This window comes from Sphaeramia orbicularis, chromosome 1 (assembly GCF_902148855.1).
Source record: "Sphaeramia orbicularis chromosome 1, fSphaOr1.1, whole genome shotgun sequence".
Taxonomy (NCBI): Eukaryota; Metazoa; Chordata; class Actinopteri; order Kurtiformes; family Apogonidae; genus Sphaeramia; species Sphaeramia orbicularis.
Window position 1 is genome coordinate 2,283,799 of NC_043957.1, and position 20,842 is coordinate 2,304,640.

Sequence of the window (20,842 nt, forward strand, 5' to 3'; positions counted from 1 at the left end):
TTACTTAACATTTTTCACACTATTTATAATATTGTAATTTTTTAAAATGTTATTTAATATATAAATAAACCAAGCATCTCCATCCACTCTCATTCATCTAGTTCCATGGGTTTTACTGGTGAACCAATGTTGTAGAAGATGACGGTGTTTCCACGGTAACTACAGACACACTTATTATTTTGTTAACTTTAATTAATTTTATTTGTTTTTGTTAATGTGTTGCCTACTTTCTTTATTACTTCAATTTTGCTACGTGTGGCTTATTTTATTATGTTATTTATTATTTTGGTGATTTATTATTCATTTTTGTTCTTTTTTTGTTGCTTATTTTATTATTTTCTGTTTCATTTGAATCATTTTACTTACTTTTTTCACACTATTTATAATATTGTCATTTTTTTTTTTTCATGTTATTTAATTTATAAATAAACCAAGCATCTCCATCCATTGTCATTCATCCAACTCCATGGGTTTTACTGGTGAACCAATGTTGTAGAAGATGACAGTGTTTCTATGGTAACTACGGAGCCTCTGAACGCCCAAATGGGTCATATCTGATGATCATGAAAAGATGAAGAACTGTATTTGACACCAATTATTTACATGTATTAGTGGATCAACAGGTATTAAACAGTTTCTGTCAGTAGGTGATGTTGGCAGGTGGTGGATGTTTGAGTCTTTATGGGTTCATTAATGTTCTGATCACAAAGTACCAGCGGTCCGCAGCTTCAGCCAGACCTGATTTTCACAACAGTTGGTGCCTGCGAAACAAATACTGGGCCACTGAGTAAGTGACACAGATATTCATGGAAAAATAACTGTTACGACTGGAGAAAGCAGTGGGCGCTTATAAAAAAAGAAAGAAAAAAAAGGAAGCAAAAAAAGCCATCTAGGATTGCACAACATTATTCAGAGGTGAGTTTCATAGAAGATGAGGTTTTCTGCCTAAATTTAGAGAGTGCTGCTGCTGTTTCACACATTATTGTGTTGAATTTTCATGTAAATGTGAAAAGTTAATGAATATAAATAACAATTCACTGCTGGATAAAACACACAGATGCAACGCGATCGGATATTTTGAGTAAATTCCCAATTACACACCTACTATTTGTGTACTACGCCTTCCACAAATGTTCACCATGACTGTCATATGTGTTATCATGTTCACATCTGTGCTTTATCGACTACAGTCACCACTAGAACAAACAAGAGAGCAAACAAGCGATATAGCGTTATCATGACAATATAGCACAATTTTACAATTTTAATTTTATATACCCAATATTTGGAACCAATATTCACTTTAAAAGTCTTTGAAAAGGTTCGTTAAGCATCTTTGTGTTATTTATGCAATAAATTATAGACATTTTTCAAATAGATTTTATATTTTTTGTGTGTTTTTTTGTCGTATTGTGTTGATATAGTAGGTTAAAGTGAAAAAATATAGGGCAGATGAGACAGACGAAGCTGTGCTGGAAAAAAGGATACCAAACATGGGTATAGTAAACATTTCTTTATGTAATATAGAAAGGCAAAATCAAAAGTGCTCAAAAACGTCCAAAATAGGCTCAGACTCCTAAGGGTTAAAATGCGTAATTCCATTTAACCCTTTCATGTATGCATTATGAGAACTTTAATCAATTTTTTTTTTTTCCTGAGTATTTTTATTCTTCTTTAGACACGCAAAAAAGGTGATTGAACAATTTTTTTTTATGAACCTATTTTTCATTGAAGTTCCAGAAATGTCCACTCAGCTTGACAGACACCATGCATTTAATTTTTGAAGCAAAGAAATATGTATTTACTGATATATTGTGTGAAAACTATAAAACAATTTTTTAAAATTCTCCTAATCTGATGTTTATTCACATTTTAATATACTCTAATACTAGTCATTACTGACTTCATGGAGATATTATGCAAAATAATAATAATAATAATAATAATAATAATAATAATAATAATAATATAAACCTTTTAATTGCAGTTTGATAACAATAACAAGCAATTGATTTACGCTCAAACATGTTAGTGCAGATCAGGTTTATCGAGAACAGCAAAGGTACTGGAATGCTGTGAATGTCAGAGTTTAAGATGGTGCATCAGTGTCCACTGTGTTGGCTGATCTGGAACTGAAACAACCAAACCCATGAATATACAAGAGAACAGCTGGAGAACAACTGACCACTGGAGTGACCAGTGTGCATGAAAGGGTTAAAAAAGCAAAATATCACTCCTTAACCCTTTCATGCATGAATTGTGAGAACCTTAGTCAAGATTTTCTTTCTTCAGTGTTTTTATTCCTCCTTAGGCATGAAAAAAACAATGCAATTGAGTTTTTTTTTTCTATGGAGTTACAAAAATATCCATGCATTTAATTTTTGAAGTAAAGAAACATGTGTTTAAAACCCAATATCAGAGAGTGAGATGAAAACAATGAAATAAAAACATGTTTAATGCTGCTAATCTGATGTCTTCTCACATTTTAACATATTCTAATGCCAGTAATTCCTCACTTCATGGAGATAATATGCAAAAAAAACCTTCTTGTCTAACAAATAACAATTGATTTCCACTCAAACATGTTAGTGCAGATCAGGTTTAACAAGAACAGCACAGTTCCCGTACTGGTCTGAATGTCAGTGTATGGGATGGTGCGTAAGTGTCCACTGTGTTGGCTGATCTGGAACTAAAACAACCAAACCCATGAATATACAAGAGAACAGCTGGAGAAGAACTGACCACTGGAGTGACCACTGTGCATGAAAGGGTTAAATCATTTAGTGCTTCCTTAACTTCCACCATCTCACATCCTCTCAGTGTCTCGGTGCAAACAGTGTCATTACCTTCCTCACAGTTGTCGCCCTTGTAGCCAGTATTGCAGATGCAGGCTCCCATGATGCAGATGCCGTGTCCTCCACAGTGGATGTCGATGCACTGGTTGGCCGGGACGTCACACTCGGTGCCCTTCCACCCGCTGTAGCACTGACAGCGGCCGCGCGAGTACTGACCGTTACCGCTGCACAACACCGGACAGGCAGCTGCCAAACAAAAACACACAAAGTTTAGGCTCAGGGGTTTCTAGACTCACCGCTCAGTCTCTTAGATTGGTTCCCATGAGGCCTGACGAGGCTCTGAAGGCCCAGAAAAACTACCCACGCTGCTTTGTTTCTGAAAATGACTCAAATGTTCGCTGCTTATTTCTACATCTATGGGATGACTAATGGTCCTGGAGGCAGACTTTTTTTTTCTGTCCTCAGACCTTTTAAGTGTTTGATATATGCGGTGTTCTATTAAAAATAACCGAGGCATCTACCATCTTAACATGCAACTGGGTAAAAAGTGTTTTTGGTAAATGGTACCAATCCATCATGTGTGACATCTCTCAGCACTGTCACAGTTTGAGTTCGGTTTATTTTCGACAGGGGGCTGATGCTGACGTGTGATTACACTGGGTCCAATTTGATTGATTACACTTGGAGTTTTGTAGAGCTTCTCATTAATGACCTGAAAAGGAACTGATGGGATTCCAAGTTTGCATGATTTGATACAGAGGTCGACTGAGAGCAGATTTTTAAAGGCCGATATAATGATAGGTTAGAGTAAAAAACAGCAGATTATCATCCCCTGGGAAAATCTGATCTTTCATTTTATTACAAATTTGATCACTTGCTGCTTTTCCATAGAATTCCAAGCGCATTTGAAGTGCGCTAATGAAAAAATTCAAATAAGGAATTCAAATTATATGCGCTTTCATAAATATTTTTGAGCAAATAATGTAGCTTGATAGTACATAGATAGAAAGTTAAGGTTAAATGACTTTATTATCCCTGTAGGGAAGTTTGGTGTGTGCATTTTACCCACCTGGACACACACAGCACCTAGCATTAGCATTAGCATTAGCGATTACACTGGTCAACAACAAATTTATTGGTTCAGTTTTTTGAGCTGATTTAGGATCATTTTGGTGCTGAATCCAAGAATCACATTCATTTTGCTCAATCAGGTCAACTTTCTGAACTATGCTACATATTGGCTTTTGAACATTTTTGCTTACATTTATGGGCATTTTCACATCATATGATACAAAATTCTTTCATATTTCTTGCAATAAACGAGTTCTGAAGATTTGACTTTTGCCAATTTATGATTAATGTTTTTTTTAATATTACAGGTGAATGAAATGGCTTCGACTAGAAGATCTTGCAAAAATAAGCCTGACGTATTCTGCTACATCTGCGGTGAATACACCATTGTACCTAACAGGAATCAAGTCACAAGTTTCATAAAGTGTGCTTACCAATCTTATTTTGGTAATAATTATTATATTTTGTGAGAAGATCAAATTTTTCAAAATCCAATTAGCAAAAAAAACCTGACCTGATGGAGAAAAACAGATGTCATTTTTGGATTTAGCGGTGCAAAATGGTCCTAATTCAGTCGAAAAAACCTGGACAACTTGCAAAAAACATATTTTTGTAACCCAGTGTTATCATTAGTGCTTAATTTTCCAGATCTTCATTTCTACCTTTTTACATTCTGTTGTTGTTTTCCATCAAAAGTGGATGAGACAGAGTCCACACAACCTGTTGTACCAGGATCTTTTCACATTTAATCAGAATATATGGGACTATGATGCAAAAAAGATGATCAGTAAATGAATAAAAAAAAAAGGTGTTTTCATTTCCTCTGTGTGACTTTACTTCACCTCAAGCAAAAAGTGGGAAGTTGTTTCATAATGCATACTAAAGACCTGAACATCTAAATTAAAGCCATTTGTACCTAAATTAATAATTCAATGGAAATCCAATGCAAAGTAATTAATCAGTAAATGCACACCTGAATATTTGAGGTGCAGTTTTTATTGTTTATACTAGTAAAGTCAGTTGAAAGTACTTGGACAGAGACACAAATGTTGTATTTTTAAAACTGTACACCAACACAGTGAATCTGAAATGAAACAATTCAGATGTGATTCAAGTGTGGACTTTCAGCTTTATTTCAAGGGGTTTAACAAAACACATTTAGGAATTTTAACCATTTTAAATATAATTCCTCCATTTTCAGAGGCTCAAAACTAATTGGACAAACTAAGATCATTATAAAGAGGAAGATTATTTTTAACAGCTGGATGGAACTCTACATTTCTATTCCACTGTGGTGGTGTTCTGAGGCCTCATCCATCCCTTTTGTGAACCTCTCATTCCTCAGGAGGGTCGTGAGCCCATCCCAGGTACCCTTTAGCAGAGGTGGGGTACGCCCTGGACGGGTTCTACAGACATAAAATAACTACATTTGTGTCACTGTCCAAACACTTATGGATCTGAATGCATTTGCAGCAACTGGAGCCAAGTTTGACCAGTTTGTAAAATGTCTTATTTATGTTTTCAGTTTAATTTGCAGACTGTATGAAAAGAAGCCAGACTAATGTGAGGAACTCCATCAAATCAAGCTTTCTTTTGTTTTCCTTCCTCTGCAGCAAAACACAACTGGTACATTCATTGTCCGATGTGTTTGGTGCTAGTTTTTTTCACTTTCAATTTATTTTTGTATTGTTATGTCTGCGTGAGAGATGCTTACACTTCTGTCTCATGTTTTTTAGATGATGATAATAAAGTATTGAATTGATTATATTAGATTAGATTAGATTAGATTAGATTTGATTAGATTGAACTTTACTGATCCCTGGGGCAGAGCCCTCAGGAAAGTGAGGTTTCAATAGCAGCACAAACACTGACTATATACACAAGAAACACTACAAAAAAACAGCAAAATAATAACAATAAATAAACAAATAACAACAAACAAACAAATAATAAACAATAACTATTACTAACCCTAACTATAAAAGTACTAGTAGAAACAAGTAGCAAGGCGGTAATCAAGTCATAATAAGGTAGTGGTAGTAATAATAATATTAACAACAACAACAACAACATAATAATAATAATAATAATAATAATAATAATAATAATAATAATAATAATAATAATAATAATAATAAATAGCTAATTATGTTGTATGTATGTATGTATGTATATTATAGTATGTACAGTTTAATAATCATAGCCTAAAAGTTATAATAAGGTGATAACAGTAATAGTAGTCATAACAAATAATAATAATAATAATAATGATAATAATAATAATAATAATAATAATAATAATAATAATAATAATAATAATAATAATAATAATTACAGGCAGCAGTAAGACAACTAAATTACGAGCAACAAAAACCAACAAACATTGCCCACTGGAATAAACACTAAACAACCTGAACTGAACTGAACTGAACTGAACTGAACAGGGAACATTATGTCTCCTAACACAGAAAGTGTAAAAGTGAAAAACACCTGTGTGATTTTTTTCTGACTTATTGGACTCCATCAGAGGAACATCAAATACGTCCAGACATCAGCGGTGACCTCAGCGCCGCTGCGGTAAAAGCTGTGCTTCAGGTTTGGTATCAGACTAGTCAGGCAAAGCTTTTGGTTTTAGCGGCTGCATTACATCCTTCACCTACATTCATGACCTTTGGCGAGGGACTGCAGAATAACAACGCAAACACAAGTAGCTGTTTTCTTGGGCTCAGGCATCAACAAAGAGCTGAGAGTGGATGTGGATGCCTCGTGTGTTCAAAGACCCGAGTGGAGGTGGGTCAGTGTAAGTGGCACCTCCAACCATTCTAGCATTTGGGAGATCTGTCAAGAGGAGACAGAGCCAGGAGCAGATAGTTTCCAGTCCTAGTTTTTATGCTGAGGAGATTACTGGACAAATATGTTATCATTCAACACATCATTAACTCTCTGGTATCCAGGTGCGCCTTTTAGGCACACTTTGTACTTCGTTTTAAAAAAAACAAGCCAAGTTTGACCAGTTTGTAAAATGTCTTATTTATATTTTCAGTTTAATTTGCAGAATGTATGAAAAGAAGCCAGACTAATGTGAGGAACTCCATCAAATCAAACTTTCTTTTGTTTTCCTTCCTCTGCAGCAAAACACAACTGGTACATTCACTGTCTGATGTGTTTGGTGCTAGTTTTTTTCACTTTCAATTTATTTTTGTATTGCTATGTCTGCCTAAAAGATACTTAAACTTCTGTCTCATGTATTTTAGATGATGACAATAAAGTATTGAATTGATTATATTATATTATATTATATTAGATTAGATTAGATTGAACTTTACTGATCCTTGGGGCAGAGCTGTCAGAAAACTGAGGTTTCAACAGCAGCGCAAACACACTTCGTTTTAAAAAAAACTTCATATTATTTTTCACAATTTAAATAAGGTTAGAATTCAAAAGTTGTTCATTTGTGCACGATCTTTAAAATTCTGTCCACCAACTCAAATGTGCACATTGTAAACAAAAAGAAAATGACCAGACTAGCATCTGTCTGCCAAGTGTGCCTAAAACGCACTATTTCTAACATTTGATCTGTATGATTAGGACTGAGCTGGATTTACAAAAATAAAATAAAATTAGAGCAGAAAAATAAATCCATATATAATATTTAATAGTTTGATTTATAGGTGTGCATTTTATGCACACTTGGTGACAGATGCTAGTATTTTTGAACATTTGACCTAGCGCCAAAAATAATAATGCAGATTAACCAGTGTTGGAGTTAATCACTGACATATGCCAGGATGAAAAAATCTAATAATATGTGATCCACTTTTTATGTAGTATATTAAAAAAAATATTATTTTTTGTTTTTTGCATCCAAAAAAAAAAAAAAAAAAAAAGGTTTGTTTACATTACAAACACGGCATTTAAAGGGTTAAAAAATGTGACAATTATTGAGTATTTGGTATTTTTATTTTCCGGCTCAAGTTGATGAAATAGCCAGAGGGTTAACCACATATTAATCAACATTTCACTACAATAATAATGTTCTAAAGTGGGAACAGTGGCAGCTCTCACACTGTGTTGTTTTGGTGTTTCTTCCAAACACCACATCTGAGTTATACTGATGCTAATTTAGATTGATTATGGAGGTTGCTGATGATCTTAATCCTCCATTTCTGCCCTTAAATAAAGATTCCAAAGGAAAGTTCCAGTTCCCTTTTAAACATGTCAGGCCTTGTGAACATTTGACATTATCCCAGTTTACCAATCCACGCTCCATGCATCGTTGTTATGACAGGCTAATACTGATTTTCAAAAGCTCTCAGGCAGTGACTGGGGATATTTTTTTGTTTTGGTTTATTTTCTATTTTATTTTTCTTTAGTTTTACTCTTCCTTGTCTAAATGTGCTGAGATGTTGACATGGGTCTATTTATACAACTTGTCTGTAACAGCTGAACACCTGTGCACTATGTTCTGGAAAATAAAAGATTTTGATTTAAAATAAATTCCACTGCAGATGACCCTATTTCTGGAAACCCATAATACTAATCAATATGAGATTTGGAATCATTTTGTTCGCCTCATATCATAATTGTCTAAGTTGTACACTCAATGGACAAAAGTATGTGGACTTCAGTTGAATTCAGGTGTTTCTTAATGACAAATGTCGTATAGTTTGATACCGGAATAAATATCATATTGATTGTTAATGTTGACGTTTATGTCGAATCATCATGAACAGGACATCTTACAGCTGTAGACATGATGCGTCCCAATATTTATGTCCGTATGGTTTATAAACATCAATATTTCCTTAAAGTTTAACGGGAAATTTGTCTTCCTAAGTGAGATGTGATGAAAGTAGATGGTTAAATGTGGTAGAAAATTATTATTTACAGTCAGAGCATGAGACATATTTCAGAAATTTAGAGGCAGAACATAAAAATCATAGTCATGGATAAACAACACAACAAAACAACAAAATCAATATTGAGAGAAATTAAATAAACACTATCTGAGGCATTTTGGAAGGAAAGATGACCGTTTAAACCAAACTAACCAATGCAATGATATTTGTCATTACTGTTTTGTGTCCCTGACCCGAAGTCCTGAATTGAACGTGTCCACATACTTTTGTCCATATAGCGTATGACTTAAGCAATTTATGCTATGAGGCTAATTATTTACAACATTTCTGTCATTTATGCTGCATATTTTCTGGTTGGGAATTGTAGACGCTGCACTGGTCATTACACTGGTCAACAACAAATGTATTGTTTCAGTTTTTTGAGCTGATTTAGGATCATTTTGGTGCTGAATCCAAAAATCACATTCATTTTGCTCAATCAGGTCAACTTTCTGAACTATGCTACATATTGGCTTTTGAACATTTTTGCTTACATTTATGGGCATTTTCACATCATATGATACAAAATTCTTTCATATTTCTTGCAATAAACAAGTTCTGAAGATTTGACTTTTGCCAATTTATGATTAATGTTTTTTTTAATATTACAGGTGAATGAAATGGCTTCGACTAGAAGATCTTGCAAAAATAAGCCTGACGTGTTCTGCTACATCTGCGGTGAATACACCATTGTACCTAACAGGAATCCTGTTAGAAAATGATTTTTTTTCTCTTAAAACCTATTTTGGGTGAGAACTATATAAAAAATCAACTGATAAAGTCACAAAAATGTCATCAATTTTGTGAGAAGATCAAATTTTTCAGAATCAAATTAGCAAAAAAAACCTGACCTGATTGAGAAAAACAGATGTCATTTTTGGATTTAGCGGTGCAAAATGGTCCCAATTCAGTTGAAAAAACCTAGACAACTTGCAAAAAACATTTTTTTGTAACCCAGTGATAAATAAAGGAGCACATTCTGGAGGATATGCACCGAATGAGAAAACTAAACCCTTCAGGAGATGGATAAAATGCATCAAAGTCCACAGGTTACTGTCAGTGCTCATTTGTTCCTTGTGCTACTATCAACATTTCCTGAAAATTTCATCTAAATCCGTCCATACATTTTTGAGTTATCTTGGTAAAAGACAAACAAACAAACAGACAAACCAACCCCAATGAAAACATAACCTTCACCGTTCCTTGGCAGAGGTAAAAATGTGTTTTACCTGAAAAATAGTTTCTCTTATCTCTCTTTTATTTATTTTTAAAACAGACTCAAAAGTTCCAGAGGCATCAGGAATGTCGGAGTGAACACGGGGAGATGGATGTTGACCATTCTCATGTTTTTTGAAAATGTTCAAAACTTTCGGAATATTGGGAAATGATCTGCAATGTCCTAGGTCAAGTATTAGGATGCACAATTCCAAAGAAACCTAAAGTTCTTTATGCAACTTTTGGTGATGGCACAACACGTGAATATGATAAATATTTGGTAAAGGTGATGTTGACAGCTGCAAAAAAATGTAGAACAAGGAATTGGGGGAAGATGAACGTACCATCAAAGGATCAATGGATAACTACGATGGAGGACATATTTCTAATGGAAAAACTACCACACAGATTGAGACGACAAGAACCTCAAATGAACAAAAGGTGGAAAAAATGGACATTATATAAGCAAAATAATTGATAAGACTGTGCTACCCAGACTTATGTATGTTTTCTTTTTGTTGTTGTTATTTTAAAAGTAATAAACATTAAGTTACAAAACAAAAAAAAAAAAAACAAAAAAAAAAACAGACTCAAAGTACTTCCAAACTTGCTTCATAACATTAATCTACATCTGGTTGGAATTTTGAGCCCCATGTCCTGTTTTTAGGACCAGTTTCACAGAAGCATCCATATGTTTGGTTTATTGTGTTTGCAAATGCTTTCATTCTTGTAAATCTGCCATTATGTGACTGTATCACTGCTGTCCTGGCCAGAGATCTCCAACCTGGTTAAATAAAGGTTAAAAAAAACAAACAAACAAAAAAAAGAAAACCCTTTGTGGAAGACTAGAAGACCGAGGGTGAGATGGCAGGATTCAGAGCAGCCTCTGAAGTCACAACAGGTCACTTTTACCGCTGAGAAAACAACCTCTCAACAATTACGGCCTCTCCATGGGTGGCGCCGTCTGTTTCTGTGTTTGCATGTTTACCTCGAGAGCAGTCTGGCCCCAGAAATCCCGGGAAACAGTGGCATATTCCTGAGAGACATTCTCCGTTTCCATGACAATTCTGAGGACACTCCATAATCGACTCTGATTCAGAGAGAGAGAGAGAGAAAGAGAGAGAGAGAGTGTTTAAGGTTGTGAGTTAATTGGATAGGCTGGATATACAACTGTATATCTAAAGAAACCACACACACACACGCACACACACACACACACACACACACACACGCACACACACGTCCACACAACACTGGGAGATGGGTCCTCTGTGGTTGCCGTAGTTTCTGCAGTCAGCCCAATCAACAGATTCTAACATCCAATTACCCTGCTGCCTTTTCTCCCTGTCAGTGCCGGCGCTGTGCCAGAGCTAACGGGCCGCTTTCTGTGCACACGCACCTCCAAATGAATACAATCATTTCCATTTCATAAAAATACCTTTAACGCTCGGCACTATCTCCCCGTATATACACTCTATTACGAGGACTATTTGTTAATGTGCCTTCAGACCCGTGTGGTTTGTCGTTTTGTGTTTCTTCTCTGTCCATAGGATTCAACAGATATTCTCAGGTAACAGTTGATTCCTGTTCCCAAAAAATGCGAAAAATAAACCACACTGTTAAGATTAGTGCTTCGTCTGGAGATTTTTCTTGAGCAAAAACCCATAATGCAACCTGTTTCTGCCTTCTAACACATTGACTGTGAATATGTCTCTCAGGTCAATACCTACTAATAGCGTTTTTATTGAAAATTCTTATTTAAAAAAAAAAAAAAAAACATACAAAATGCAGCTTTTCTGTTTTTTGTACTTGTCAGTGCTGCACATACACAGAGAATAAAGAAGACTATTTTTGAGTCATGTTTTTCCTTGAATTTATATAGAAAAAAAAAAAATCCCATTACAGTGAAAAGAGTCCAGATTAAATTTTCTTCCCATATCGTTCTGGCCTATTTTCAGGTTATTTAAACTACAAGTGAGTGTGTCATTGAATGTAGGCAGACAGTCCCAGAGTGAACAGGTACAAGAATACTTGTACTTTTTCTAACCTTTTTCAGGTCAAAAAGCAAAAGTGAAATTTGGTGCCTCTCCAGAACCCAAACCTGTGGAAATACATAATGTATTTCCGTAACAGCTACATTTTCACTGACTTTTGCTGACTGTTTCACATCAGAAATGAGGTGAGGAGGAGAAGTCGAACTGAACAGTAATGTTAGTCAGGTAGAGGCTGGCAATAAAACTGGTGTTTCAAATAAAGAATCGATTCAGTTTGGAGACTTCCCCTTCACTTTAAGTACATTTAGTCCTCTCCTCTGCAGCTGCATCTCCAGACTCTTCCTTGTGTTTTCATTTTTGACAACGACTGAGGATGTGACTCCATTTACACATTTAAAAATGTTTATAAAAATGGCAATTACTGAATATAAAAGCTTTGTCTACCTTCTATTTATTGTTATTTTCCAGAAATAACTACCTGACTGTTCTATATGGAGCTAGAACTCCAGCCTACACAATTTTAGATTAGATAGAACATTATTGATCCCTTAGGCAGAGAGCGTCAGGAAATGACTGTTCCAATAGCAGCACAACACCAAATGTACACATATAGGAAATATTACAAGACAAAAAGGAAAGAAAACAGTAATATCAATAGCTATAAAAAAAAGTACAAGAGGAAAAAAAAAAAAAAATAGTAATAATAATAAAAAAAGTATACATATATACATATATATATAGTTTAATAATAACATAACTACTAATGATTATGATAATAAAGTGAAAATAATAATAAAAAGATTCATAATAATAAAACAATAGTACATAACAACATAACAGTAGATTAAGAACATAACACCACAGAACTGCAGCTTTCAGTCAATATTGTCTTATTTTTTCTTGTAATTTAGTATCTTGTTGTTGTTTACCGTTGTATTAATTCTGGAAAATTGTCAATAGAGATTGAAATAAACTGAACTGATTTCAACATAATGTACACGATGAAGAAGAATACAGCTGCAGAAATCACAAATGCTCCAAATGCTGCGTAGGGCTGTGCATCGGCAAGAATCTGGTGATACGATACAAATCACAATACCAGGATCATGATACGATATATCATGATACTGTTAAAAAGGCGATTTTTTGTTTGTTTCTTTTTTTAAATGATTATTTCCTTGAAGAATTGAAATACAGCAGAAATCTGCACAAATACTAAACACATTTGTATTTGACCCCAACAGGATCTAATGTTCTATCACCAAATGTTCAAACTGTGTTCAAACTGAAATTCTGTTTCACAGACATTCCAGTTTCAGATCCTGTTCAAATGTTCAGATTCTATTAGTTCACAACGAACATCAGAACAGGATTTGAGTTCAATCCCAACAAAGGAACCAACATTATTTAATAAAAGAGTGTGAAATAATAAAAAAATAAAATACAAACAACAAAAGAAAAACAAAAATGAACCTCCACAATATCTGCATTTGAATAAATACTAAAAATATTGCTACAGTACTTTTTAATATTGATACAGTATTGTGACATGAAATATTGCGATATATTGCAGAACCGATATTTTCTTACTTCCCTGATGCTGTGGTGCGTGCTGTTCAAACACTCATCCCGTCCCTCTGTGAACTCACCGATCATGATGGTGTTGTAGGACACTTGCTCAGTGTTGCGTCCGTCGTTGTAAAAGGCCAGGTGCCAGATGCCGGTGTCCAGGTACTGGATGAACCCGGCCTCGTGGACGTTGACCGAGCGGGCGTGGCGGGCGCCGCCGGCCGACTCCTCCTCGTGCGTGGCGGCCGAGTGCGCGTGGCTGGCGTCTGCGTCGCTGAGGGCGCGCTTGTCTTTGGATATGAGGCGACTGCCGTCCAGAAGCTCCACAAAGTCATACTGGAAAACACAAAGGCAAGAGCACACAAACACTCACATACACATATTTATTTTCTTTTTTTTTTTGCAGACAGAAATGTGTTATAAGCCACCAGACCCACTGCTGTTTACCGCTGTGTAAATAGTCCACATTAAAGCTCAACTCTGACTACAAACATCACCCACACAGAGATGCTGATCCGGCTCCAAGCTGCCTCTGATTTACACAGAGATTGCGCTCAGATTGTTGGCTCCAGTAAACATGACTTCAGGGCCCACTGGTGTGACTTATGATGGTTTAATTTCAACTGTCTCTGTCTCAACCTGCTGAACTGACTACACACCCGCCCAGATATCCTAAAAAATAAGAATTATTACATAGAATAGACTTTTATTGGAGTGATATCCCAGTCAGTGCAATAAAATTAATAAAAAACAAAACAAAACAATATTTCAGAAAATAAGAATTGAGCAAATATAAAATTACACAAACTAAAAACAAGAAAATAGAATTTAACATTTGTCAAAAAGTTAAATAGACTATAACTAAAAGTAGAATAAAAAAAAAGAAGTGGACATACAATATGAATAAACACAATATTATTAGCAGTAGCGGCTCATCAATAGAAAGCACTAGGGCCCTCTTACCATGTAGAAGACCAAGATAGGAATCATATAAAAATAATTTTACAGAAACATGAATATTAAATAAACAATCTATACATGATACAGCCTGTGAGAATCGTGTCTAAGTCAACTATCACTATGTACGTACGTAGACATCTGAATAAAAGAATAAATCCATGTGACTCAATTCTAGAACGTCCCCAAGCACTGAAGGGAATCATTTCAGCTCTATATAATAAATGTTTAAATATTCAAAATTCATTTTCCTCAGTTTTAAAAGGAGAATGGGAAACACAGTTAAATTTAACAATTTGTGAAAGTCTTTGGCTTAGCATTTTACACAGGGTTCACACATCTTCCGTCTGCGCTAAACCGTCGTTTATTCAGTGTCACATTTTGCATCGCTGTTTTTGGACCAATCAAAAGACGGCAACGATTTTCTCTGATGTCAATCCAAACTGTACCCGGTGTGGTGCTGCTCCTGCTAATCATGTTCACATGTTTTAGTCTTGCTCAAAACTTAATACTTTTTGGAATAATATTTTTGCTTTGATTAGCATTGCTTTGGGTAAGTCAGTGCAACCACGCCCCCTACTGGCTGTTTTTGGAGTTTCCTGTCTTGCGCTGGGATTATCCAAAGCCCACAGTGACCCGCCAGCTTTTTGTCACTATTAGCCCGTTGTATGATTCTGTTTAAGTGGAAGGAACCTCTGTCACCTACTTTTGTGCAATGGGTGCATGATTTACTTTTCTTTTTAAAGTTGGAAAATATTACGTTTTCTGTTCGCGGACAAATTAATTTGTTTTATCAACAGTGGAATCCTTTTTTCTCTGCTGTCAACAAGAGTGTCCTGCTGTCTCCTGTGTCCTTTTGACGGACAAATGTGTTGTTGGTTTGCACTGTATTAACTCAGCCCTGAGAACTGGAAAGAGGAGTTGATAACGTTATTTATCTTGTTGCTTTTTTAAATTTTTTTTTCTTCTTTTTTTGGGGGTTTGGTGGGTTTGTTGTTTGGTTTGTTTGTACATGTTGTGTCTGTGTGGTTCCCTGTGTATGGGTGCATGTTTGTGTAAATGTATAATTTGAAATAATAAAAAAAGATTAAAAGAAAGACATCTGATAATAGACTGAAGCGCCTAAACTGTGGTTTATCAATTATCACATTTCTTAAGTGCATGAAAGGTTAACTTCTATTTTTTCATTGCTATACCATCTACCCATGCTACCTTCACCTGGAGTTTAAATGCACCGTCCATACGACCAGTGGAAAAGACACTGGTCAGCGACATAACTGACTTTTACAATAGAGTCATGGAAAATATTGCATGTTTGACGGACTGACAAATGAAATTTACATAATTTATATATATATATATATATATAAAAAAAGAATATTGTGTATTTTCATTTTAATTTAAATGAATATTTTAAAATCGTAGTGTGTGTGCTTTGGCGTATCCTAGTGGTGATATGTGGTTATAGTGCATCCAAAAACTGACTTGCATACTGCACCCCCCAAAAAATAATTTCACCAGCCGCCACTGATTAGCAATATTTAACAGTATGTATATCTATGAACTCAAGTATATTAAAAATGGTACATTTATAATTGGATAATATGTTGAATAAATATTGCATTGCTATTGCAAGGAAGATAACTGTATGACTTATTGCACATCATTCACATTGTACAGGATTGTTGCACATATTTAAAAGTGATTGCATGAAGATACACTGAGCAGGATAACAGGACTGAAAAGATTAAATGGAAACTTAGATGGATTAGGTTATGACAAGGACACGCACACTCCTGCCTGTTGTTTAATGTGCGAACACCGAGCGGTGCGAGGGGTGGCGTTGGATCAAGCTGTCTTTTACCGATAAGTGGATTAGAGTCTTGATAGCAGACACGATTCAGCACGCAGAGATGTAAGTGCAGTCATTAAAGGGACGGTTTAGGTTTGTAAGAAGCTTATCTGTTTCATTATGAACTAAGAATCCATAAAGCGGTTGACCCACACACGCTGGCAAAGTTAAACTGGCTATTTAAGTTTCTGACTCTTCCAGAAGCCGAATCTGTTGAAACTTCGAATTTCTGTACAACTAGAAAGGTGGAACCCCTCAGACCAGCACCGGTTCCACCTTCTCCCACAGTTCTGGTGGTTGTAACCAAGGTTCTAATAGTTTGGGATTTCTCATTCTAGTTTAGTTTTATTTAGTTTGGACTTTTTTTCTCTAATTCAGTTCATTTTAACTCGTTTTCAGAGCAGGTTTGATAGTTTTTATTAGTTTTTGTTATTTTCTAAATGCTTAGTTGTAGTTTAGTTGTAGTTTAGTTGTAGTTCAGTGGTCTCTTTTCTCTTCTTCTCTGTCGTCGTATTCAAATCAATCCCAGACAGGACTCTGCTGCTTTCTCCCAACTTTAGTCTCCATGTTTCCAGGTAGAGTGGGGACCAGAAGACGACTGGAAACCACAAGTGACGGACCAAAAAGTGTCGTATGGTGCTGCTAGCTAAAACTGCTGGAGGGAAATAAATCAATTTTGTATCAATCCGACATTGACAAAGACGAAAACGAAGGGAATTTTATCCATAATTTTTATTCGTTTTTTTTTTTTTTTTTTTAGTTTTGTAAACACACAATACAGTTTCAGTTGGCTTTCCTTTTTTTCTTTATAATTATAGTTTTTATTTATTTCAGTTAACGAAAACGTTTTTTCAATTCTAGTTTTCGTCATTTCATTAGTTTTCGTTAACGATAATAACCTTGGTTGTAACCACCTTGTTTCAAGTATTTTTACAGTAAAGAATTTAATTAATTCAAACTTTTACGCCTATCGCTGCTGTGAGTGTGTGTTTCTTACCTGTGTGTGTGATGGCGGGAGGCCTTTGCGTCCATAAACCCCGACCAGAGCGTCTCTCTGGACCGAGATGTTAAATTTCAAGAACTGCGGTTGATCGATGTACAGCTGGGACCTCCAGAACACACCTACATCCAAGACAACGGAAGAGGAATTTTTCTTACAGATGCATTTATTCAACCTCGGAGAAAATGTAGACGCTACAGCAATAAATAATGCATTTTTATAAGTTTGGAGCCTGAAGAAAATCCTATATTTCCGTTTTGTGTCTTGAATTGATAGAATTTGTGAAGCCATGCAATATAATATCCTCTACAAGCCTCTATTTATTATCTATGCATCTAATGGTTCCCTGTCCTCCTTCATCTTTCTACTTTTCTACAATTACTTCTCATTCTTTCTACCTTAAAAGGCTTAAAAGTCTACAGCAGGGGTTTCAAACAGAAGGCCCGTGGGCCAAAACCAGCCCGCCAAAGATTCCAATCCAGCCCGCAGGATGAAATGGCAAAATGCAAAAATCAAACTGAAGAAATTAACAGTCAACGGTGTTATTTCAGGTTCCACACACAAACCAAAGGGATCATAAATAAAAGAATAACATAATAACTTTTTAACTATAAAATGTGAACAACCTGAAATTTAAGTGCCATTTTAACAATATTCTTCCTGTTACTAAATGTTTTATAAATCTGTAGATCCACTGTGATTGTTGGGTGACCATTGAGCGATCAGAAATAAGCCCCATCCCTCAACGAGCTCCTTAACCTCGAAAAAGCTGTTTCTGTGAAAATGTTTGGGAGATCCTTGTGCGCTCGTTGTGCCTTCGGCCACTACTTTAAACTGTCTGGTCAGTCCAATCAAGCGGGGGGGTCATCGAGATAGTCGTACCCATTCCCTCATTGATCTCTCAACTATCTCTGCCTGTGGGGCTGTAAAATTTGGCGTTCATTGAGATCACTGGGTTATCGATGAGATTGTTGAGCGTTCGTTGAGAGATCGCTTCCCTTGGTGATCGTTGAGAGAATGAATGTTTGGACCGAGTTTAAACTTTGAGGAGATCGTGGAGATCATTGGAAGATCATCGAGAGATCTTGGTGATCGCTGGGTGCTCGTTAAAATATAGTTGACAGATCTGTCCATTTTTTCATCAGTAAACAATCTTTCAACAATCGCCTGATACAATCTGATGCATAATACTGTAGAAATTAGATAGATAGATAGATAGATAGATAGATAGATAGATAGATAGATAGATAGATAGATAGATAGATAGATAGATAGATAGATAGATAGATAGATAGATAGATAGATAGATAGATAGACTTTTTTCACCCCACAGGGAAATTTACATTATTCTTATTTTATTTCCAAATTCCTAACGTAAAATGTTTAGTAATTACCAAATGTTTGTGTAGCGTCTTTGAATACCCAGAAAAGCACTGTATAAAACCAGTGCATTATTATTGTTATTAATGCACATGTACAAATGATAAGTTGAGGCGTAATATTGTTAAAATGTCACTTATTTTTCTTAAGAAATTTCAGTTTTGTCAGGTTCATCATCAGGTTTACAAATGTAAATATTGTCATAATTGAATGTATTTTATTGCACTAAAACAAAGAGAAAACCTGGACGTTGTCATTACTTACAGGTTTTATGCTATTATTTTACAGGTTTGATCCACTTGAGGTTGAACTGGGCTAAATGTGGAACCTGAACTAAAATGAGTTTGACACCCCCGGTCTTTGGGGTCATGTAGGACATGGACCAGCTCAGGGCTACATTCTGGACTCTCTAGACCACCTATGGCAGTTTCCTCACCTCCTGGCCCTTGCAATGTCTGTTATCAGTCCTCCCTAGAGCCCACTCATTTACGTGACAGAACAGACCTTCAAACTTTTGTCCATATAGTGTATGACTTATGAGGCTAACACAGTAAAAGTTTACACACACACACACACACACACACACACACACACACACACACACACACACACACACTCACACACACACACACACACTGAGGGGAAATAGAATAAATCCTCAGATCTGCAGCTGGTTTACTACTCAGCTGTTGCTGTTCAGTGTTTTCCACTTTCACATCTACTGATCCCCTTCATTAAGTACAAGTCTGTTTGGGTTACAGAACACATTTCTTGCAGATAGAACGAGGTACTCACCTGGTGGAACATCTTGTATGGCTCGTCTCCCCACATCCACCTCTCCTGTATCTATGGTGTTGTTTTCTAGAAGAAACATTTTTCCTGCAAAGAGAAAAGATTAATGTGAATAACAACAGGCTAGAAACGTCACAGTGTTATTAAGGTTGGATTACAGCAGGGAAACATAAACATCTGAGGGGTAGCCTGGGTTTGCACAGCTCAGATTTAGACTCGGGATTGTTTTAAAACAGGACTGTCAGGCTCATGTTAATTAGGTTCCACATTCATTCATTTTGATGGTCTAATAATTTTTTCAGTGACACTATATATATATATATAGGGTGTCCCATAAGTCTCCATAAATAGGAGACATAATACATATATAGTTCTAACATGTATTTCTTTATATTTCTTCTTTATAGTTCTTCAGCAGTGGAGGACACACATTGAAATGTGTTCCCAACAAAATGGCAGTCATATAGAGCATATTATAGAAATAGAAATGGTTTATGTCAAGAAACGTTTATTTTTCCTATGTATGGAGACTTATGGGACACCCTGTACATTTTTATATATATATATATATATATATATTTATAGAGATATAGATATATCAACTATACATATTAAAACACTCTAAAGACACATGAATAACACTACAACATAGCTATGCAATCTACTTACATAATATAAAGTGCAATTACTATAATATAACGTGCAATAATCTGTTTACATTTCAGTCATTTATCCTCTTTTAAGTTGATTTATTTATTATTGCTATTATCTGCACATTTCTGTTTTCTGAGGCATTCCATGTTTTCTTTTCTGTCTGTTTTAGTCACATGACACACACAGGAGTTAGTACTGGATTGCAAAACCACTATATATATATATATATATATATATATATATATATATATATATATATATATATATATATATATATATATATATATATACATATATATATATTTTTTTTTTTTTTACTTAATTTTTATTAAATTTTCTCTTTTTTTCAGTACAGTACAATTATGCATTCAAGTACAGTTCAATTAATTTCTTTTCCCCCTACACAGCTGCAAATATATTCTCATACACCTCCACAGGCATATATGGTGAAATTTGAGAAAGCAATAACAATTATAGCAAACAATGTTCACTTCAAAAACTAAACAAATAAAACTAAAAAAGGCTGTAGATATAAATCTTCGTCAGAGGTAGAGTGACAGCACCTTGATAACACGGAGTATTCTTGCATCACCAGAACCACTGTTTTTGATGACTTCTGATGGTCTAATAACTTTTTCCACCACTGTAAATGAAGCGTGGTTGAA

At 35.3% G+C, this 20,842-nt stretch overlaps 1 protein-coding gene across 1 annotated transcript in view; it reads right to left on the minus strand.

Moving 5' to 3' along the window:
- Positions 1 to 20,842, minus strand: part of tenm3 (teneurin transmembrane protein 3) — a 776,142-nt gene that overhangs the window by 260,993 nt on the left and 494,307 nt on the right. Inside the window, exons 12-16 of the mRNA XM_030128911.1 lie at positions 19,527 to 19,610; positions 17,349 to 17,473; positions 13,623 to 13,878; positions 10,968 to 11,069; positions 2,847 to 3,041 (exon numbers count right to left, since the gene is read on the minus strand). Coding sequence (XP_029984771.1) covers positions 2,847 to 3,041; positions 10,968 to 11,069; positions 13,623 to 13,878; positions 17,349 to 17,473; positions 19,527 to 19,610 — 762 coding nt within the window. The remainder of the gene's footprint in view (positions 1 to 2,846; positions 3,042 to 10,967; positions 11,070 to 13,622; positions 13,879 to 17,348; positions 17,474 to 19,526; positions 19,611 to 20,842) is intronic.